General features: G+C 39.0%; 1 protein-coding gene across 3 annotated transcripts; it reads left to right on the top strand.

The window, feature by feature from the left end:
• Window positions 1-536: 536 nt before the first annotated feature.
• LOC123384209 (catenin alpha-2-like) lies at window positions 537-11,847 on the top strand. Of its 3 annotated transcripts, none has more exons than XR_006594933.1 (4): window positions 537-797; window positions 4,970-5,089; window positions 9,210-9,367; window positions 11,607-11,847. XR_006594933.1 is itself a non-coding variant. In XM_045053330.1 (2 exons), exons 1-2 carry the CDS (start codon window positions 9,131-9,133, stop codon window positions 11,607-11,609), a joined length of 240 nt encoding a protein of 79 aa, XP_044909265.1. In that variant the 5' UTR covers window positions 8,810-9,130; the 3' UTR covers window positions 11,610-11,847. The 3 variants fall into 3 exon arrangements, 1 of the variants encoding a protein (XP_044909265.1); XR_006594932.1 differs by having other exon boundaries at window positions 548-797; window positions 9,102-9,367; XM_045053330.1 differs by lacking the exons at window positions 537-797; window positions 4,970-5,089 and having other exon boundaries at window positions 8,810-9,367.
• Window positions 11,848-23,480: the final 11,633 nt, after the last annotated feature.

Raw genomic sequence — 23,480 nt, 5'->3', positions numbered from 1 at the left:
GATCGACTCAGTTCAGTACCCCCATCCCTATATATCTACCTGACTCCTAGGAGCTGCTTAATAAGTATTGAATGACTACATGAATTCAGACTACTTTTCGTATAACGAAGTAAATACATGAAGTTCCAATCAGGAAAATGGGAGACTGATTTAAAGAGCTGGTTGCCAACAATTTGACAAAGCTGTAGTCTGTGGAAGGCAGACCTGCTTTAGGAATGGGGATAGAGGCTATTTTGAACAATCTCTGTGAAAAGACCAAGATTTTAAGAGTTTTAAGTCACAAGCTCCGAAAATAATACCTAAATCCACTAACAAGGGAGGAAATTTTAATATGTTTTCTAGATCTTTGAGTCTTTTCAGCTGTACTCTGCCCAAACTGCCAATATTAAGGACAGGTTTACCTGGTTGAGCAAAGAGTTCTCACTTTGGTGTTCACAGCCGGGCCTGCTGTGGCAGGAGAACACTTAATTGTGATATCCAGGACTCCGAGGGCCTTCTTAAGAAGGGAAGCTACAGCTGTTGCCTCTAAAGGCTTCCTTTATCAGCTCATTGGAAAAGACTTCCCAGTTCCGGACAGGTGTGTCTCTCAAGCTTCCCCCTTCTAACACCTCCCCAGGAGCTCTGCTCTGCTTAGAGTTCTCGCTGGCAGGCCTTCACTGTGAGGCTTCCACTCTCCCGAGTGCCTGGTCTGCAGATGTTCCAAGCGCCTTGCCTCTTGGAAATTATTTGGGAAAACCTCTTCATTAGATACTTTCCTTAACAGATACTCCGATACTTAGCTAGACGCTGAGTGGCAGGTCAGTGTCTCTGTTTAAGGAGCTACTTAATTCTTGCCAGTTATTCTAAGTGTTTGCTATTTTGCATTTCTTTCTTTCCTTTCCTACATATACAGAATACCTAGTTTGAGAAAAGAGTAGAGAAGAAGTCTTTGTTCCATTTCTGTCATATACTTTGATCTGTTATATATTTAGAATTTATTGCAGATACATTTAAAATTCATTAGCATGAGAGGCTTTATCTTCATCTTTTTCATCTTACTGTTTAAATTATCTCTTGTTGATAGCCTCTTGTGGGGTCTGTTTGTAAACGTTCCATCTGTTGGGGCATCTGGGTGGTTCAGTTGGTTAAACATCTAACTATTGATTTCGGCTCAGGGCATGATCTCAAGATTTGTGAGTTCAAACTCTACATTGGGTTCTGCGGTAACAGTGTGGAGCCTGCTTGGGATTCTTTGTCAGTCTCTCAAAGGTTCCATCTGAGAGTTTTTATCATAATTACAGTATTTAGCCCACTTATATTTATTTTCTAATTGAGTTTAGTTAGCCATCTTCATTTTTTCCATTTACAAACCTTCTTCATTTCTTCCCTAATTCTCACAATAACTTTGTGTAATATGTAAACATTATTACCTTCATTTTATTAAATGACACTGAGGGTCTGAAAGGTTAAGTGGTTTGTCTGGATCATAATGCAAACAAGTGACAGAGCTGGGGTTCAAACACAACGGTCTGACCTCACACCAAGCCTTCCTCACACATATTGACTCATATCTTCTAACAATGTGGGGCCTAGGGAGGTTTTCCTTTTTTTTTTTTAAGTTCTTTGTTTATTTTATTTTTTTTTTTTGAGAGAGAGCATTGGGTAGGAGCAGAGAGCCAGAATCCCAATCAGGTTCAATGCTGTCAGCGTAGAGCCCGATGCAGGGCTTGAACTCATGAACGGTGAGATCATGACCTGAGCTGACATCAAGAGTTGGATGCTTAACCAATTGTGCCATCTAAGTGCTCTGAAAAAGTTTTTGGAAAAAGTGTCCTGAGTATTCTGTATAAGAACTGCCTTTTAAAGTGTTTGTTTGGCTTATATCCCTGTAATGTCCTTTAATCCAGACACCCAGAAAGAAAATATCATTGGCTCTGTTTAAAAAGAACAAAAACAAAAAAATGACCAACTTGGTTATTAATTTTGACTTCTCAGAAGAAGTGTCTGGTCACTGCCCCTTTTTTGTCCCTCCTTTTCCTTCTTGTCCCTTCAGCATCACCTCCCCCCCCCCCCCAATTTGTCTGCTCCCACCACTCTCTACTATGGTCCCATTCCTTCCAGACCTCGGACTGATTCTGAACCCATGTTTCTACATGAGAACTTTGCATTACTTGACCTTTGGAGATCCTTGTAGATTAAAACTCTAAGTATGGCTAAGTCTACCTTTACACAGAGACCCCATCATTGGTGTTTCTTTTTAAAAGAACTTCACTGAATTAGAAACATAAATGCAAACCAGCATCTGGATTCTTCAGATACAGCCAATAAGAAAATGTAAGGTATAAAGCAACAAATAGATACTCCCAATTGGTCTGATTAATATTCAGTAAGAAGCCTGTTTTATATATGTATTAGAAAACAAATCCAAGATTTAGCTCCTTCTGAGATAATTATTTTGCTCTTCGCTGGAACCAGTTTTTATGTCCTCTGGAAAGATTTACAGCTCAAATAAGCAGCAGGAACAAATTAACTGTCAAGAGCTGTCTTCTCCATGATGCTGTTGATAGCCGTGTTAAGATAATTACAAATCTATTAGAAAGTGAGACATCACTGATTTGTTGTTTTAAAGGTTTGAGGTATAAGATTCTAATTAAACTATGAAAATGCTTTATCTGGCCTATTCCATACCATAAAATGGTATGGAACTTGATTTGAGTCCCTAAAGAAAGTATCTTTACACACAACAGTCCTTTTTTTCAATGATTGTTACCGTTTTTCCTTGAGTATTATTGGAGCCTGGATACGAATTGAACAAGACTAACATTGAGAAGTGAAAGTATTTTATATTTTTTGCAGTCAAGAAAAGATTCAGAATTTCCATAGGAGATGTGAATGGAAACTTAATTTTATGTGGAGTCTAGATTACCAGCGTTCTAAATAACTTCCCTGGCTTGCTACAACTCTTAATAAAAATGGGTTAGCCTATTTAGTAAATTGAATGGCATGTCTACAGAGAAAAAGGTTGATCTCCATTATCACTGGTTTATATACACGATTCTCTTCCTCCACTCAGTGAAACTTGATAAGGATGTTGAATTAGGTATCTTTGTGATTGTGTCAGGCTTAAACAAAGGTAGATCTCTGTAGCTCAGAACTGTGTTAATCTCTGGCTTTTTCTAGCTGTTTTAGTGGTCCTTTGTATTTCCGCATTGTCAAACGATGAACTCCCTGTATGTTCCCTTTGGCTTGCTTCAAATACAAAGAGCTAATCAGAATTCTTCAGTAGGCCCTGCATTTTCTTCACTTCACATGACTGAGCTGCCTGTTCTTTTTCTGTTGCTTCTATTAGAAGACAGCATTAGCAGAGGTCTGTCTACTAGGGTCCCTTTTTGTATAGAAGAACTTTTGATTTAGCAAACACATACCTGTCTTGTGCCTTACTCAGAATTTTGTTCTTGGTTATTTCCACTGACAAAATAGCAAGTTGACTGATGATGATGTCATGGGTTACTTCATATCTCAATTTTACTTTTAATTTAAATTGAGACCCCAGGTGTTTAATGTTACCAATTGTGGAAATCTTCACACGGTAGTAAAGTCACTCTGGAGGGGGGCACCTGGGTGGCTCAGTTGGTGAAGCGCCAGCTTCTGCTGGGTCATGATCTCCTGGTTCATGAGTTCGAGACTCACATCAGGCTCTCTTGTCAGCGCAGAGCCTGCTTCAGATCCTCTGTCTCCCTCTCTCCACTCTCTCACATGCGTGTGCTCTTTCAAAAATAAATAAAAACATTAAAGTCATTCTGGAGAAGAGACTTTAGTACCACCCAAATCCTCAAGTCATTTATTTTATTTTTTTTAATGTTTTTTTATTTTATTTTTGAGAGAGACCTAATGTGACTGGGGGAGGGGCAGAGCGGGAGACACAGAATCTGAAGCAGGCTCCAGACTCTGAGCTCTCAGCATAGAGCCGACACAGGGCTTGAACCCACTAACAGTGAGATCATGACCTGAGCCGAAGTCAGGGCCACCCAGGCACCCACCAAATCCTCAAATCATCTGTAAAGGAGTTCTTAGTGAAATCCCTAATTCAAGTCTAAGACCTGTCTGCAGGGGCGCCTGGGTGGCGCAGTTGGTTAAGCGTCCGACTTCAGCCAGGTCACGATCTCGCGGTCGGGAGTTCAAGCCCCGCGTCAGGCTCTGGGCTGATGGCTCAGAGTCTGGAGCCTGTTTCCGATTCTGTGTCTCCCTCTTCCTCTGCCTCTCTTCATGCTCTGTCTCTCTCTGTCCCAAAAATAAATAAACGTTGAAAAAAAAATTTTTTAAAGATCTCTCTGCAAAAGTTGCATGATCCAGTTGGCAAGAATTGGAAGCAGGGCACATCATTAGGGAGGCATGCCTGCTCTCATTCTGCTCACCTGCATTCTACCCCAGCTGACACCACCTTCAGTGACAACGAAGCTTCAGATTCACTGGATTCTCCACAGGGAACAGCTCCTCTTTCCAGTGGACGGCAGGTTGTGAACTCAGTTCACAGTTACAGGCCATTCAGCTCTGGCTGCACAGGTGTTGCCAAGAACTGTGGTTGCAGATTCAAGCGCACTCACGCTTCAGGGAATTCCTTCAGTTTTCGTTGGTGAAGCACTCCCTCCTAAAGATTTCTAGAATTGGTTTTCAGATTCCATGTTTTTTTCTTCCATCGATTTTCTTGTATGTGTCTATGTGAAATTATTAGTCTGTATTCCTCATCAGAATCCTAACCCAATAAACGACAATTGATACAGTTCTAATGCTTCAAGAGTTCAGGCATTATCTTTTTAGGTACAAAATCTCCTTGTGTTGTGAAGAAATATTCTGATTATAAGTACTTATTAGCGGTATTCTATTTGATTTAAATGTGAATCCCTAGGCATAATTTTTTTTACAAATGACCATTTCTAACATGTTTAATATTTAAATTCTATCCATTGATAAATGTTCCTTATTACCTCAGGTGGAAGAGGCCTTGGAAGCTGTCAAAAATGCTACAAATGAACAAGACCTTGCACATCGCTTTAAAGAATTTGTCAAAGAAATGGTGAAACTCAACTATGGAGCAGCAAGAAGACAACAGGTGGGGACAATTCAGGAAATGCTGGGGGAGAAAATGTGTGTTTCAGTAACCTCCTAGCTTGGTAGGCTTAAACAAATCAGCCTTATCTGCGGGTTATCAAATTAGCAAATGTCCTCAGAACCTGTGATCAACAAAGTTTGCTTATTACATGAGCCAGTTTTCATAGCATTGTGGGCTCTGGGGTACTCTCTGCCCCCTGCCTACCTAGGGTAGGTCACAGGCCTCCTGTGTGACTGGTGGGAACCACTGTAACCTTTTTTCCACTGCAAGAAAACCTCCACAATCAAAAAAAAAAAAGAAAAGAAAAAAAAGAAAGGAGGGGAGAGTGGTTTCATGTAGTGCAGTAGATGCTTTCTGAGCACCACCCTTTGCCCTCATTTTTTGTTTCCTAGCCCTATAGACCCCATCATGCATATGCATAGCCCAAATGTGCAGCATGTTGAGTGACCCCTTTATGAAAGGCAAGAGGACTATGCAAAGAAAATCAGGGAAAGGCAGAGAAGAAAATAAATGTGTGGGTGTGTGGGATAACACAGGTTAAGTGTGAGTTACTCTGATGAAGGTGACTGACATAGTGTCTTCTGTCTTCCTTTTGTCTAGAGCTAGCACTCTCAATTTAGTCTATTCTAGTTGTTTGTCAAGTACCATTAGGACTTTATCCTCAAGGAATTTGGTTTTTTTTTCCCCTAGGAAAAACATCTCCAAATGTGAAAGGGTCAGTTAAAAATCCTTTACCCATCCTCTTGACTGTTCCTAGAATTCTTCAACACATAGGGCAATTCCTAGTGATTTAAGATGGTCTGTGACCAACAAGAAAGTTTTATTCAGCAAACATTTGTCGAGTGTTCTTCTGTGCCAGGTTGAAGGAACGTTGGTATTACAAACTGGACCAAGATCTAGTTTCTGCCCCTAACATGCTTACAGTATTTGTGTGAGAGAAGCATGCATGTGATTTGAGATTACTTGATGATTTAAGTGTTTTGTAATCAGCAAAACTCAAATGAGCTCTTGTGTGATAGTCCAAAATGTAAGATGTGTAGGAGTGAAGTTACTCTGAAACACAAATGTGAGACCAAGAAAGCTACTTAGCTAATTTAAACAACTGAGAAAAAAGCCATTGAATCTTGATCTTAGTGAACCACTCGGGCAGTTGGGAAGAAAGGTAGGGGCCAGGACATTGGGAGTCTTGCAGAAGTTTTGGATTTTATTGTAAGTGGATGGGTAGTATTTGAATAGTTCAAAGTTTGATATCCGTGTCTCAAATAAGTATTTTAGGATTCTAGATATGTTGTGCAGAAGAGAATGGAAGAGGAGAGACCAGCTATAGTTGGGGGGGGGGGCTGAAGTAGACTAGGTGAGAGATGGTGGTCTTGATTGGTTCGTAGTGGTGGAAATGGAGGAAACTGCAAAGAATCCAAGTTTAATTTGAAAATAGAACTCTGAGGACCTGATGTTAAATTGGACATGTTAGGAAGTGACAGCAACCAGTTCAGTTCTAAGGTTCTGGTTTCAGCACATGAGTAAATGTTGGTAAATTTACAGAGATGGGAAAGACTGGGTCAGTTGGGTACAGAAATTAATATTTCATATTTAGATACATGGCTTGTGAGATGCCTGTGAACACTCCATGTAAAAATGTCAAATAGAAGAGAGTTGTGGGTTGGAGATGGACACATCAGGTACTGGTGTGTATATAGATGTGTATTAAAATTCATGGACATGTATGAGATTTATGAGAATACCCATAAGTATCATTTATTTCATTAATACCTTATTTTTAATTAACTGCTAGTTCAGTCTCTTTCAAGAAAATTTAGAAAACAGGTAGAATTGGAAGAAGGAAAAAACCATAGAACACCCTACCACCCAAGAAAAAAGTGGTACAATTTTGGTATATTGCATTTTAGTTATTTATCTTCATATTTTAACATATTTATAATCATACTTTGCATACAAGTATGCATATTATGTTCTGCCTTTTCACTTATCTTGTAAATATTATTCATGTCATTTATTGAAAACTATAGTATCCAGAGTCTATCAAATAAATAAATGCTTCAGTCATTTACTTAGCCAATTCTTCATAATTAAAAAAAATTTCTTTTAACGCTTATTTATTTTTGAGACAGTGAGAGACAGAGCATGAACGGGGGAGGATCAGAGAGAGGGAGACAGAGAATTCGAAACAGCCTCCAGGCTCTGAGCTGTCAGCACAGAGCCCGAACTCGCGGGGCCCGAACTCGCGGGGCGTGAGATCATGACCTGAGCCGAAGTCGGCCGCTCAACCGACTGAGCCACCCAGGTGCCCCTAATTCTTCATAATTTAACATTTAGATTGTTTGCAGGGTTTTTTCATGTAATTAAGGAATGTTTCCTTAAATGTTTTTATAGAGAGAATCCCCCTTCCATCTCTTCCTTTTTTAAGTGTAGGTACCCAGTAATATAACATGCAATTTCTGGACCAGAGTTCGGGAGGTTAAAAGGCTCTTCATGACTAGTCGGAAGAAACCTTTTACTTTGAATGCCTAGATAATTATCTGGCACAGAAAGTACACACACGTGTTGGTTACCTATTGGTGTTCATGTTTAGGATCAAAAAGAAATGCCCTCAAACTAGAAATCATGTTGGCGGGCTAAATTCATTAGTGCATAAGCAAAAGAGGATAGATGGTTCAGTTAATTATTACTTGTCAATCTGCCTTGACAATCCTAGGTAACCAATACATTGTGCTTGTCTCAGAGTTGTTTTGACACACAAAAGAAAAGATACAATTGTTGCCAGGTCATTCATATAACACATACTGAATAAACAAATAAAAACTGAACCCCAGTGATTCAAGTAACCTTCAATGATGTTTTGAAACTGGAAAAATTTCTCTGAGATCCTCAGCTGGCAATCCTACATGGCCTCAGAGAGCAGCGCTGCCTTTAACATTTCCGTAAATGATGTGAACATTTTCTTTTTTTTTTTTTTAATTTTTTTTTCAACGTTTATTTATTTTGGGGACAGAGAGAGACAGAGCATGAACGGGGGAGGGGCAGAGAGAGGGAGACACAGAATCGGAAGCAGGCTCCAGGCTCTGAGCCGTCAGCCCAGAGCCTGACGCGGGGCTCGAACTCCCGACCGCGAGATCGTGACCTGGCTGAAGTCGGACGCTTAACCGACTACGCCACCCAGGCGCACCGGATGTGAACATTTTCTTAACAATGCTCTTTAAAGCTGAAGATCAAGAGATTCCCCAGTAGTATTATTTTGACAGCCAAAACTAGGAAGACACATCCCCTTTGATCTATTTTTATTCCCTGAACTCAGTGATTGAGCTGCCATCAAAGATAGCTTTAAAAAAATAAAATGAAATGAACCCTAGTCTGAACCTGATAACGAAGTGGCAGATATGCACTAAGCAAAAATCAGAAGAGTTGATTTCCCATGTTTGTAATTGTCACTGACTATAGGGGCAAGCAACATCATAAGACTGAAGCCTGGGTTTTCTTCTGCTGCTTAACTGACTCCTATCCATGCAGGCTACTTGTCTGTATCTTGGTTTTTACATTTTCCCCAGCAATATTTGAGTGCCTTTTATAGGCCAAACATTTGCTAATAAGTAAAGGGCCACTAAACAAGATCGGGTTTCCTGCTCTCAATAGATACAACACAGGAGGGACACATGCTTAAATATGTAACTCCAGTACAGTATAAGTATTGATGATAGGAGGGGATAGGGGCTTGTGGGAGCAGATAGAAGGAGACAGCGCCTAGAGAGCTGGATGGAATAGGTTCCAGGAAGATGGGCCATGTTGAGTGAAAGGGTAGGGTAGAAGAGGGGTACTCCAGTATTTCATACAGAAAGAACACCATACACAAAGTCCTGGCAGCTAGAGAGAGGACAAGGGACGGTAGGTGGTTTACAAACTTCAGTGGAGTTCTGTGAGTCTGACTCAGAGTTCAATAACAAAGGTTTCCATGGCAAACTTCATGGATGTGACAGGTTTCATGTTTTGCACACACAAGAGCTGAAGGACCCTCACTGTCGGAATGAGATGGCAGCCGCCCGAGGGGCTCTAAAGAAGAATGCCACAATGCTGTACACAGCCTCCCAAGCGTTTCTCTGCCACCCAGATGTTGCTGCCACCAGAGCCAACCGAGATTATGTGTTTAAACAAGTCCAGGAAGCCATTGCTGGCATCTCCAATGCTGCTCAAGCTACCTCGCCCACCGATGAAGCCAAAGGCCACACAGGCATCGGTGAGCTGGCTGCAGTTCTGAATGAGTTTGATGTAAGTGTCCCAGTGGTGCACACAGAGGGGTATACACTTGCATTGAAAAAAATGATTTGGGGATGAAGGGCCACAGTAGCATACATGAATTTACCCCTCGTGGAAGCTTAGGATAAAAGGTAAATTATATCCTATTTCTGTTGATGGGAATCCAACATAGTGGCAGAGCCTAGTTTTCTTGTATTCAAAGGATCTAACAACAATGTTGAAGAGGACCTGATGTTAGGCAAGCAGAAGCCCTGTAAATCATTAACTTTTTTTTATCCCACTGGTTCTTTAGGGACCATTCATCACTTGGATGATGATCTTTATTTTTAAGGGGACAAATGTCATAAGCGGTGTAGGTATAGATTGCCTCTATGTTGTGCCTGGGTGAAGAGCTACCCTCAGTGTCTTCGTTTTAAATCATTGACAAACGTTGTTGCCCACTGATCCCACATGGGATCGCCATCTTCCTTGAATAGACCCCTCTGGGTAATGCCTCTGCAGGACCCATGAATGACCCACATTCTGCACCTGCTGTTTCTGGGGGTGTGTCCCAATGAGCGAAGCAGTAGGAAGATGGCATCAAAGTGAATGGGAGGCATTCATGTAATCAGTACCCCAGGATGAGAGCCCTCACTTCTCCTGGATCAGGATATGGACCCACCTATGGGATGCTGGAATTCATCTGAGCTCATTCTGTGTTCAGTGTGAGAGTCTAAGTGTGTTGTGAGAACTACCAAGATTTAAAATAATTGGTATCTGCTTTCAAGGATTCTATTTCCCTGTAAGGAGATGGGAGAAGTAGAATGTATTAAATACCTTTCAAGTGATAAAACACAGTATTAAAGAAATTCATAAGAGAAAAATAGGTTACTTAACAGCTGTGGAGAAAGATGAGGAGCTTGCTTTTGGATCTGTTGACATGAATTTTTGGCAGGAGATGACTGGCTAGAGAAGAGAATCGGGAACAAAGCAGTGATTGCTAGAGACCTAAAGCTGGAAGATCTAATGAGGAATAATTTATGATACTTGACCTAGCTGTTTTCACAGGGGTGTCTCCTCTTTTAGTTTTTTCAGTCAGTCAAAATATAATAGAGATAGCTTAGACCATATACTGTTTCCTATGTTTTTTTCTTTTCTTTTCTTTTCTTTTTTTTTTGGTCAAGATGAAATATAATAAATTTAAAGTACCACAGGATCACCTGGGTGGCTCAGTTGGTTAAGTGTTGGGAGAGAAAGTTAATAACTCACATATCACATTCAACTGATTTCATGCAAGTGACAGATTATATTTATTTAAAGATATTTGGAAATTTAGGGGCAAGTGGGTGGCTCAGTTGGTTAAGTGTCCGGCTTCGGCTCAGGTCATGATCTCATGGTTTCTGGGTTTGGGCCTGGCTTTGGGCTCTGTGCTGACAGCTTGGAGCCTGGTGACTGCTTCAGATTCTGTGTCTCCCTTTCTCTGCCCCTCCCCACTCGTGCTCACGCTCGCTCTCTCTTTCAAAAACAAATAAACATTAAAAAAATATTATTTAAGTATTTACCACAGGGATTGGGGGTTAATATGCAATTCACAAAGTTTGAGGAGACAACTGAAAATCCATTAGAGCTAATAGAGTTCAGTAAGGTTATCAGTTTTAAAACATATGTCCACAGATTTGCAAAGTGCAAAAACAGAGTAATGGAAAAACAGATCCTATTTTCAAAAAAATGATCCTGTTGATAGAAATGAAAAATAGTGTGTTGGCTTTATTTTATTCCTTATTTCCTTATGAATGTTGGAAATCATCCTGATACAGATGTGGAGGACTAGAAACAAAACAAGAAAACTGAGTGGCAAGTTCTACTTTTGGGTATGGTATCACAGTGATATCACAAGCCTGGGTAGGAAAACTATTGATTCTTAATTTTTACAATGTTCAGACAATCCCAATAAAAATTCTAAGAGTTCTTTTGCAACTTGACAGAGTAATGATGAAGTTTTTTTTCTGGACTAAGAATGAATAAGCCCATATTTTAAGGAGATGAAAATGAGCGGGTGATGTACTCGATATTAAAACATTCTAATGCTACATTAATTTTAAAAGTGTGCATTAGACCAAAAAATGCCTAGTCAAGTTAAACCGAAGAGAAAATTGCAAAGAATCTCCAATACAAAATTATCTTATGAAATGATAGTTTTTAAAATTAGTAGGTGGATTAGTCAGATTTTGACAAAACTATATTTTTATAATCCTATGTTAACTTCAAAAAGTAAGCAGTAAACCCTGCCAGGACCTAGTAATAGGAGTAGAAGCACTGAATGCGGAGAACTCCCTGGAAGGACAGTCAGACCCTTCAGCTGCTGCCACCTTCTGCCCAAGCGTGAGGACTCCACCATCCCATTTTCTTTGTATCCAGAACCTTCTCACTGAAAGGAGCTTTTACTAAAAATGAAGTTCACAATACAAAAGGCTTTGGACTCCTAAAATAAAACTTAAGCCTGTGTGGGGAAAATCTATTAGCAAAGTATGTTGGAAATATTTAAACATTTGAAATGTTGGTTTGTGTGTGTGTGTGTGTGTGTGTGTGTGTGTTTTATTTTATTTTTTAATGTTTATTTATTTTTAAATATGAAATTTATTGTCAAATTGGTTTCCATACAGCACCCAGTGCTCATCCCAACAGATGCCCTCCTCAATACCCATCACCCACCCTCTCCTCCCTCCCACCCCCCATTAACCCTCAGTTTGTTCTCAATTTTTAAGAGTCTCTTATGTTTTGGCTTCCTCCCTCTCTAACCTCTCTTTTGTTTTTCTTTTTTCTTTTTTTCTTCCCCTCCCCCATGGTCTTCTGTTAAGTTTCTCAGGATCCACATAAGAGTGAAAACATACGGTATCTGTCTTTCTCTGTATGACTTATTTCACTTAGCATCACACTCTCCAGTTGCATCCACATTGCTACAAAAGGCCATATTTCATTCTTTCTCATTGCCATGTAGTATTTCGTTAACTGTAGTGATACGCTGTGCAAATATGGCTTTGGGAGGTTGATACAGAAATGTAAGTTTCTTACAGAACATGACATATTAACTAATTCACTGTATTTTAACTATTATACTCAGTAATTTTTATTAGTTAAAATAAGTGTATTATGTCAATTCTATGCTCATATATTACCAGACTACTCAATTATATATTGGCTAAGTATATTAATCAAGTAATATTTTATTAAGAATGTATACTGGTTCACAAGCTATATAAATAACAAAGCATTATCTAATGTTTAAAACTTTATTTCTCAGAGATTGACAAATGTTTAAAACTTCATTTCTCAGAGATTGACAAAAATCATCAGGGAGAAACATCTACATTGGTGATTTATAGACAGTAATTCAATTGGGTATGGTTCCCTAAAAATTTAGTAAGTGCAGTTTCAGTACTTTCTGAAACATAGTAATGCTAATAAAGTACTACAGAATATGACCAGATATAAGGTAATTAGCCATTTGTAGATGTGTTGATTTTTCCACCATTTGACACCAGCAAATCTAGACAGTCCTTAAGGATATTTGAAATTATCACTAAAAATTAATGTTCTCCTTCTCTTGGTAACAGAATTCTCCATTTCTGTTCTTTAGTTGCATAATGAATACTTGTTTTTTTTTTTTTTTTTATTCTGCGGACATAGTGACTTGAAATTGATTTTTGAAATCAGACATCTGTCTTATATCCTAAAAACTATTCTCAGATATTAAACAAATTGATACCACATTGGGAGGGAAACTCACTCAAACTTCCTGTGAATTAGTTTTCTGGCAATATCCCTTCCTGATGCTAGGTTTACTGACTTGCCAACGTGAAGGAGATTTTCAAAAGTACAGTATGTTTGAGATCCTGAAGTGAAAGAAACTATAGAAATACACAAGTCTATTGTGAGCATGACTAGCATGCCTTAATGTTCAATTTCAAGCATGATTTGTATTAGTCATCAGTATGCAAAACTCAGTTTTAGGGGCGGTAGGATGCAGAAGTGACATGAAGTTTGATAGCTGACTAAAAACAAGGTAGAAATTAGTATTTTTATGTTAATTTGTTAAGTTGTAGGATTGATTTTTTTTTTTTTAATCTAGGTAGTTAAAATTGTGGCTCAATGCATGGTGACTTATTTTCTGGCACTATTTTTCTGCCTACATGAATAGTTGATGTAGTGATTTATGAAGCAAAGGAATGAAGAAAAAACCCCAGGATTTTAACTACTGAAACTGTCAAGGGAGTTTCTAATGATAAAATAGCAAAGAGAAAATGATTGCTAATCAATGGAAAAATCAGCCTCTGTTTAAAATGTGGCAGCTTGAGGTAGTTAATTTTATTGGGTGAAACTACTAAGGAATACTAAAAAGAATTTGAAAAATATAGTGACTACTCAGAAATAAATCCTATTAAAATGTCCATTTTACTGCCAGAAACTTGAAAGAGTGAGAGAGAGGAAAATTAAAAGTTATTCCACAGAATTTCTATTTTAAAGAGAAGAGAGTATATCTTGTTTTTTGAAGCTTCTTTTGTAGATGAAGGCACTTGAGAAAAATGGAAATTAACACCATTCATGGACCAGTCTTTATAATTGGTAGCTGTTTGCATTTTAAACGTTTGTTTTAAATCAGATAGTAAGTAAACACAATCTCAAATTCCTCTAACTTTATTACCTTCTTACTTGTGAATTTTCTTACTTTTCCCCACCTGCCCTGGGTATTTGCTTGATTAGTAATTATTTTCTTGGACATTTAGTTTCTCTTTCTCCACTAGGAGAAATTCCCTCAGCCTATAGAAAAATATATTTCTCTTCTACAGTCTAAGAAGAAAATAAAGCATTAGTCTACTATATTTACCATTTTTCTCATACTTCACTCTTCTCCTTACACAGTTCTTTAAGAACAGTTCTTAAATAAGTCAATTCCAGTCCTTGTTTCCGTGTCTTGGCTACCACTAGCTCTTACCTTTTTGAGCCTTGTCATCCAACTTTTACTGCCCCTCCTCTGTAACTCTTTCAATCTTTAAGGACCCCCAAGTCTATGTGATTTTACTTGTTAGTTCTCAACTACTTTAAATTTGGAATGGGGGGGGTGGATTTTAATAGCATTAACCATATTCTTTTTCTTTTCTTCGTATTATTTCTGATTTGCAAGATTTATTTTTACTTGAAGAGTAGGGCAATCTGACCTCAACTACATTGAGTGAAATGTCACCATGACATACCAACTCTACATACATTGTCCTTGCTATTTCTACCTGATTTTTTCATACCCTCTTCCCTCTGGTATTTCTTCCATTTTCTCCCTCTTCTTTCTTTTTAAGTATAATTGTGTGGATCTAATTGTAATTCTCTTACTGCTGGTATTCAGTGGATAGAAGTGTTGGAATGTGAGCATAAGACATCATGGAGCATCTACATCACAGGCCAATGAGGATAGCAAAACTCTTTATCTGACAAGGGTAGGGCACATAGACCAACTGCACTGATGGGAGAATTGTCTTCTGGGGAGCATCTCCATGTTATGGTGGTCACTGCCCTAAGGTGATTCCAACTATGTGCACTTTTCAGGTATATATGGACAATCTAGGAGCTCTAGTTGGAAAAAACGTGGTTAAGAAACAGGAGTTAGATGGTAACTCATTTCATAGCAAGACCCCAGCCCATTTTTGGGACATGGAGGTTTCTGGACACCCAAGCATAATAACCCTAGCCCAGGGTTTAGAACCCAGGGTTGGAATACAGGCCCAGTGGAGAGCCGGAGTGCTAATACAGGTATCTTAGGTAAGAGACCCAAATGCATGACCTCATGCAGACCTATGCTTCAGGAGACTAAAGAAGTAGAGTTTTTCAGTTGGCACCCTACTCTAAACATCTCTCTTAATACCTTTTGAATAGTGAGATTAATTCTTAGATGTTCCTGTTGAAAGCCTGATCCCTTAAGGAGCCGTGAACCAGAATTCTGGCTGGCTCAATGATCCTTAAAGGGTTTTATTGACTCATGGTCTCTCCAAGGAGGCAAGAAGGAATGCCTCCTTTAAGTAGTACATTTTCACAGAGCATCTTGTTGAGCTCCTTCCCAGTTCTAACCCTCCCTTTTGCTCTGGAAATCAACATAGTTCTTTCTCAGAGAGGCTTACCCTAGGTCTCCTCTTCTCCTGTGATACTCTGGAAAGCCATTCTGACTGCAGACATGTGGGAACACTCACATTAGGTTATGGAAAAGGTAAGCTTCCTATGTATTACATTAGCATGAGGACAGAAAAAAGAGGAGAAATCCCTGACAAAATACTGTAAACATACTGATGAAGAAAATTCAAGATACAGCTTATGTCCTAAAGCAGTTAGCAAGAAGCAAGCCAAATGCATAAAAATTAAAGCCAGTAAGTAGGACCATTTAGCTTCTGGAAAGCAATTTTGGGTTCCTAATTCAGGTACTAAAAAGAGAAAGAAGGCAAATTCAGCAACTTTCTGTCTGAGTTTATGCCAATATTTTTGAAGGCTTAACATCTGTAGAGTTGTATCTGTTGTTCTTTAATGCTTTTATTGGTACTTTTTTTTTTTTAAAGTAAGCTCTATTCCCAACATGGGGCTTGAACTCGCAACCCTAATAGCAAGAGTCGTATGCTCTACTGACTGAGCCAGTCTGGCACCCCTATTAGTACTCTTCAATAATCTCTGCCATATTCCTATCAAATGGTTCCCATTTAATGGCCTTTGGAAGTAGCCCAGGATATTGGGAAGAGCCCAGGACTCGGATTGCAGTGTGTGTCTACTACTCCAAGCTCTGTAAAATTTTAAGAATGTGTGACCTTGGGTTGCGGAGATAGTATCTCTAGGCCTTGGAAAAAGATTTAGCTACAGGATAGCTAAGATGATTAAGAGTATACAGTATGCCAAGTGAGATGTAAGAAGGAAGGACTACAAGGTATAAAGGAGTAATACTCTGTAAACAGCTATAGTTACTGCAATGCATAAATGATGTGCTATACACTTACCTATGTAGTATGCACCTACATACTAGTGTGTGTTGGGGGTGGGTAAAATTAGGGAGGATCAAATCATAGAAGATTTCCTGGAGGAGGCAGTGCATGAGTAGGAATTAACATGCTGATGTGTGAATGAGTATTTCTCAGAAAGAACACCATTTCATGTGGCAGCATTATTCAGTAAAATACTCAGTTCTGGAACCCAGGAATGAGAAGAAACCTGGCTGAGTGAGCTGGAGGCAGATCCCGGAGTGCTCTGTAGGCCTTGCAAGGCCAAGGGCTGAGCTTCAACCTGAAGGCATTAGGAAGTTGCTGGTGCTGTAGGCAGGGGAATGCATGGTCAAATTTGTGTTTTTAAAGTGACCTCTGCCTACAGGGTGGAGAATGGACTCAGAAGGGACAAAGCTGCAGTGTAGGAGGGTAGTTATGGCGAGCAAGGTGACCAGTGCCCTAAATCCATTGTTGGAGGAGGAATGGGATAAATGGGTGGGTCTGAACCATGTTGAGGGCGGAGAGTGAACAGGCCTTGACAATTGTACTTTTCGTTTTCATATATCAAAAGTTAATGTTTTGTACAGTAATCTTTAGTTAAAAAGACCAAACACTTTAAATTCCAACTATGAAATCTGGGGAAGTTTCAGTTGTTTGTGGGATATTTGATTTTTTGCATAAAAAAACCTTCTTATGCTTTTTTTTTCCTGGCTCTTTAATTCACGTATATACACAACAGTATGATTATTAAATGCCTAGTAATCTACATAGATCTATGTTTTGGATAATTTAAATCTAAGCTCTACATCTAGGATTTTCCTAATTAGTTTAAGTTATTTATATGTAATTGAGCTTTCATTAGTATGTGCTTACATTTTACTTTTTAAAAACTAAATTTTAGAGACACTTTAAAAAAAACGGGACATGGATTTTCCCATCTGAGAGGACATAGTATCAATAACTGGGGGTTAGTAGGGTCCAGTGATTCTCATCTTTTCTCCAGATACTATCACAATGTACTGCCTCTAAATCTGTCTGCTCTTTTCTACTCTGCCAAATTAAACTCTTGAAAATGGCCTTTTAAGCTTTTCTGGCTTAATGTGGTATTACAGCATTCGTTATCATGTACTGACATCTGGTGGCCAAATCGAACATTAGGAACACTCCAGTGCATTTCTGTATGCCTGTAAACCTAGCACAACCTAAATATGGGCCAAGACTCCCGATGTAAATACGGAGAAGGTGTACTCTGCCTTCATAGAACTTTCAGTCGGCTTCAGGCACCCTTCTGCACACTAAAATTATGCAATGGAATTGCATTAATCCTTTTCGGAAAACTAGCTCTAGGAAAGTGGTAAAGATGGATACAGAGGCAGATGAGTTTGCAAGACGAGAAGCTCCAGGCAGGAGGTAGAGCTGAGGGTCGTTCTGCTGGCTGTGTGTGGGACCAGGTCAGCCAACATCAACCAACAACATATTCTCTGCTTCCTGAGTCATACCACGTGCCTCCCCAGGACCAGTTTATCCACTATCCTCATTTTTTGTCCAAGAAATCTTACTGTGGGATACTGACCCCTCTGATGGCTTCTTGTCTGCAAACAGCTTTAATTTAAGGTGTTGTAAACCAGGAATATTTTCTGATCGTATCATTTAAATTTTTATTTTCTTAAAAGCTATTTCAAGGAAATATCCCAAGACAATTTAGTTTTCTCTTCTATATTTCACTTAGTAAATATGGAGCTACAAAAATCATTGAGAGAAAAAAACAATATGATTTGAAATATTTGAAAGTTGTATTTGAAATTTCAAATCCTTATTACCCTCCGTGTTGCCTGTAATTAAAATCATATTTTCAATCTTTTTATTTCTTTTCACAAGAGAAAATGAAAATCTTTTTTTCACCGAATAATGTTTTCCTTTTTTAAAAATTTTTTTTTAATGTTTATTTATTTTTGAAGGAGAGAGACAGAGCGTGAGTCGGGGAGGGGCAGAGAGAGAGGGAGACACAGAATCTGAAGCAGGCTTCAGACTCTGGGCTGTCAGCACAGAGCCCGATGCGGGGCTCGAACTCATAAGCTATGAGATCATGACCTGAGCTGAAGTTGGACGCCCAACTGCCCAAGCCACCCAGGTGCCCCAATAATGTTTTCCTTTGAGAATATTGGCAGATTCTGTGCATATGAGCTCACCTTTATTTCAAATGATTAGTTCTAAATGTAACTGATTATCGATGTAATGGATCATCATATTCTACATTGTCTAAACGTGTGATGGCAAATACCATGTTGATTATCATCTAATTAGTTATACTTTAAAATTGGGGAACCAAATGAGCTCTTTTATCTAGTGAACTATTTAGTGGTGAAAAATAGGATTTATTTAAAATATTGACCTCCTTAGTCTTAGTTTCTTTCGTGATTTCTTACATTAGAAGTGCTTGTCTTAGCCCTTCAGGATTATACCTTTCCCTTTTATGCACTCTCCATGTTACAAGTAGGCATATGTTCAGTACTCATTTATAGGATTTGGTTTGATTCCGCGATGAAGTAAAAACATGTGCTCATGCACACACACACCTGCTCCTCCCCCCTAAAAACACTAATTTTGATTTCTTATTAACCAAACTCCTTAATATACATCCTGAACTTCTCCGACAGTATTTTCTGGAAACTTTACTGTAACCTATTGAGTCCCATTGTTTATTTATCCAAATGTTCTCTGGGGCTGTTTTGTTCTTACTGCACACATTCATTGAGCTAAGAACGGAGGGGAACGGTTACCCAGAGATTCAAGTGTGGTAGTAAATTTGTCGGGTGGCTAACATCACTGAGGGCATGACTGGGGCCCATGCTAGTCGTCCTCGTTACAGTGGTCATACTTGCGGACAATGGCACAGCATGGCGTAGGACAAACAGAACAAGCTTGTGTTTAAATCTGACTATACAACTCTTCCCTCCTTGCCTTTGTTTCTGCATCTATAAAATGGGGTAATAATGTTGACTTACCAAGATGGTGATAATAGTTATATGGGATAAACATTCTTGGGTGCCTCATCCTTGGTGGGCACTTAGAAATGCTAGTTGTCTTTTTCTCCTACTTGTCTTTACAGAAGTCACAGACAGATGTCTTCCATCCAAAGTTACTGTGGAAACTATTGGCTAGAAAATGCTTAGAGAACAGTTCCTAACTGAAAAGTTGTGTTCTTCCTTGGTCACATCCAGACCTCCAAGAAAAGTCTGGCCAAAGTGTAGATTAAATTACCACCTGGCCTAAGAATTAATTTCTTAAAATTTTTTATTGCAGTATAGTTGACATATAATGTTATATTAGTTCCAAGTGTGCAACATTGATTCAACAGTTCTATACATTATACAGTACTGACTACACTAAGTCTAGCTACCATCTGTCACCATACAACTCTATTACATACCATACAGTACTGACTACACTAAGTCTAGCTACCATCTGTCACCATACAACACTATTACATACCATTGATTATACTCCGTATGCTGTACTCCTCCTCAAGCTTGTGACTTAAAGTTGAGCTTTAGTACCTCTCAATCCCCTTCACCTATTTTGTCCATTCCCCCTCCCCCTCCCTCTGGCAAACACCAGTACCCTTCAGTCCATTTCTGGTTTGTTTTGTTTTTTTTAGGTTCCACACATAACTGAAATCATATGGTATTTGTATTCCTCTGCCTGACTTATTTCACTTAGCATAATACCTTCTATGTCCATCCATATTGTTGCAAATGACAGAATCTCATTCTATTTTTACAGCTAAGTAATATCCCTGTGTGTGTGTGTGTGTGTGTGTGTGTGTGTACACGCATATGTACACAGCACATCTTCTTCATCTATTGATGGACATTTCAGTTGCTTCCATATCTTGGCTATTGTAAATAATGCTACAGTGAACATAGGGGTTCATACGGCTTTTCAAATTAGTGTTTGTTTTCTTTGGCTAAATAGTAGTAGAATTGTTGGATCCTATAGTATTTGTGTTTAATTTTTTGAGGAGCTTCCATACTATCTTCATAGTGGTTGTACCAATTTACATTCCCACCAATTTACAACCCACCAAAAAGGGTTCCCTTTCTCCAAGGATAATTTTTTTTAATGTTTGTCTATTTTGAGAGTGAGAGAGAGTGAGAGAGGAGGAGCAGAGAGAGTGCAAATCTCAATCAGGTTCCGTGCCGTCAGAGCAGAGCCTGAGGTAGGGCTTGATCTCACAACTGTGAGCTGAACTCAACAGCTTGAACCTTGACTGACCCAAGCCACTCATGTGCCCCTCTCCAAGGATGAATTGTAAAGAGTGAAGTCATAAGTCTAGTGCTAGCACTAGGAATGTAGGTTTCTCCCTTGTGTTTATTTGGTAATTCTCATTGCTTCTGATGTGGTGAAAGACCCCTTCATCTTCCTATTAAATATCAGAGTTATTCAGGTTTGGTGGTCTCTTAAGATTCTACTAGTACACCAAGAAGGAAAAGAGTGGCTGACAGAAAGGGGTAAAGATGGAAGATGAAATGATGGCAAAGATTGGTGTTCTTCCTTCATCCAAGAACCACAACGCAAAGGAATATATAATTATTTTTTAACATGTTCTACCCAGGTGATAACTTTCTACCACAGTTAATTAGCAAGACACGACACTTGTTTTAAAAAGCCTAATACAAAAGATAAGGAAAAAAACACTGTGAAAAGACATTATTAATGCCTACACTTAATGCTCAGCTTTTCTATTGCCAATATTCTCTTAAAAACCTCCAGGATTAAACCCCTCAGTTGTGATGAGGAGAAGAATGGATCCATATTCCTGGAATAGAACATAGACTCGTAAATCAGAGGGAATTTCTAATACCTGGATGATACAGAGAATCAAAGATTAGTAATAATCTCCTTTTATTGTTGAGTTCATATAACCCAGTTTGTAAAATAACCCAATTTAGGAGTGTAGAAAGTGATTTCCGAAGAACTCACTCAGTTCAAAGTGATAGAAATAATTATCCTTCTAGCCCAAGTATGGATATGTCTTTCTATTTCAGAGGTATTGGCCAAGAAGGGTACACGAAGTGCTGTCCTCTAAATTTCTATTAAGTCCCTAAAAATGCTCCCCCCCCCCAATAATGATGCAATCTAAGTAGAAGAATGTGCTTGTGGGGAGCCTGGGTGGCTCAGTTGGTTGAGCGCCTGACTCAGGCTTATGATTCATGGGATTGAGCCCTGCATCAGGCTCTGTGCAGACAGCTGACAGCTTGGAGCCTGCTTTGGATTCGGTGTTTCCTTTCTCTGACCCCCACTCACACTGCTTGCTCACTTGTTCTCTCTCAAAACTAAACAAACACTAAAAAAAAAAAAAAAAAAAAGAAGAATGTTCTTGCTATGCAGGTGCGGCTTCCAGACAGGTCCTGCCTTCTCCCTCTCTTACTAGTTTGCCTCTCCTACAGCTTTTCTTTGAAGAAATTCTGCAGCTGACATGCTTGTCTCCCAGGCCCATGCTTTTAGTATATTCTCTGAAAGGATGAGACACACACGTACATCTGTCTGAGGTGTCTTCCTGTCCTCTTCGTACTTCTTCATGCTTAGCCTTCATCATACTTCTTAAGCTTATTCTGATTGCTGAGGGCCACTAAGCTGGTAATGACCTTGGTGTTATTGTTTTTAAGTTTATTTATCTTGAGAGAGAGTGTGAGCGGGGGAGGAGCAGAGAGAGAGGGAGAGAGAGCATCCCAAGCAGGCTCTGTACGCAGAGTGGAGCCCGATGCAGGGCTAGATCTCAAGACCGTGAGATCACAACCTGAACAGATACCAAGAATTGGAGGCTTAACTGAGCCGCCTAGGCACCTCTTCTTGGTGTCATTTTCTTTTACTTTTCCTTCTCAGTTTTTGATGTATGTTTAGAAATTTAAAAATAAGCTTTCATAATCATATATTGTATATAATGTACACAATTTGTTCTGCATAAGAAAAAAGCTGTGATCTTTCCTCCTTTCGTTTTTATTTTGTTCTAAATACATCTTACAGCTTCATTTCTTCCAGGAGATGCTTATGCATATTATTTGAAAGACCAAATGAATTCCTAGTTGGGAAGTTTGAACTAATTGCAGTGACCCCCCCCCCCAGGATACTTTCTAAACCTAGCAAAACTGACCAGATTTGCACATAAGTTAAGAATCTTCGTTACCTGAAAACAAGTATTACTCTGAAGAATATTTGCATATATTGGTTTGAATGAATGATGCGAAGATTTTTAAATCCTCCATTTGCTCAAAATAGTCTGTTTGGCATAGCATTTAAACACAGAAGCATCAACAACCAGAAAAGTTTTCTCAGAAATTTCTTTCTTTCATTTTTTTTAAACAAAGATCGCTGACAATTGTGAAGAAAGATGTCATTTGTGGATATCTGAGGTAGATCTCCTAGGGTGAAAAAGGTAACGTGCTTGATCTGTTACTAGCCTCCTAAATGTGGCAGCCCTTTGGTCTGTGGATACAGGCTGGTTTTATTTTCACACTCTCTCAAGCCTCACATACCAGAATCACTTTTAAAATCTGGAGCAGTGAAATAAGCCGAAAGTGACACAAGGAAGAGGCAGACTTAATACTAACATTCTAGGGGTGCCTGGGTGGCTCAGTCAGTTAAGTGTTCAACTTCAGCTCAGGTCATGACCTCACATTTTGCGAGTTTGAGTCCCATGTGGGGCTCTGTGCTGACAGCTCAGAGCCTGGAGCCTGCCTTGGGTTTTGTGTCTCCCTCTCTCTCTACCCGTCCCCTGCTCGTGCTTTGTCTCTGTCTCTCAAAGTAAATGAGCGTTAAGGAAAAATTTAATACTAACACTCTAGCACCTAAGAAATCACTTCCCTGCAGTAGGTAAATTTGAAAAAAAAAATTTAGTGAAAATACCCAATAAACCTGAATGTATGTTTTATGTGAATATATATGAGTATGAATTATAACATAGATAAACTCACACCAGATGTTTATGGTTTTTCTTTGGCTTGTGATGACTGTTAAGAGTTTATTCACCTATATTTCTTCCCAAACTTTGACAAGTGATTCCTTAATTAAAAAATATATTTTACTTGAAAATATTGGAAACTGTTCACAGATATACTGCAAATATAAAAATAATACCT

Source organism: Felis catus, chromosome A3 (assembly GCF_018350175.1).
Source record: "Felis catus isolate Fca126 chromosome A3, F.catus_Fca126_mat1.0, whole genome shotgun sequence".
Lineage (NCBI taxonomy): Eukaryota > Metazoa > Chordata > Mammalia > Carnivora > Felidae > Felis > Felis catus.
Note: the sequence above shows the minus strand (reverse complement) of the source record. Positions and strands in the feature narration are given on the sequence as shown.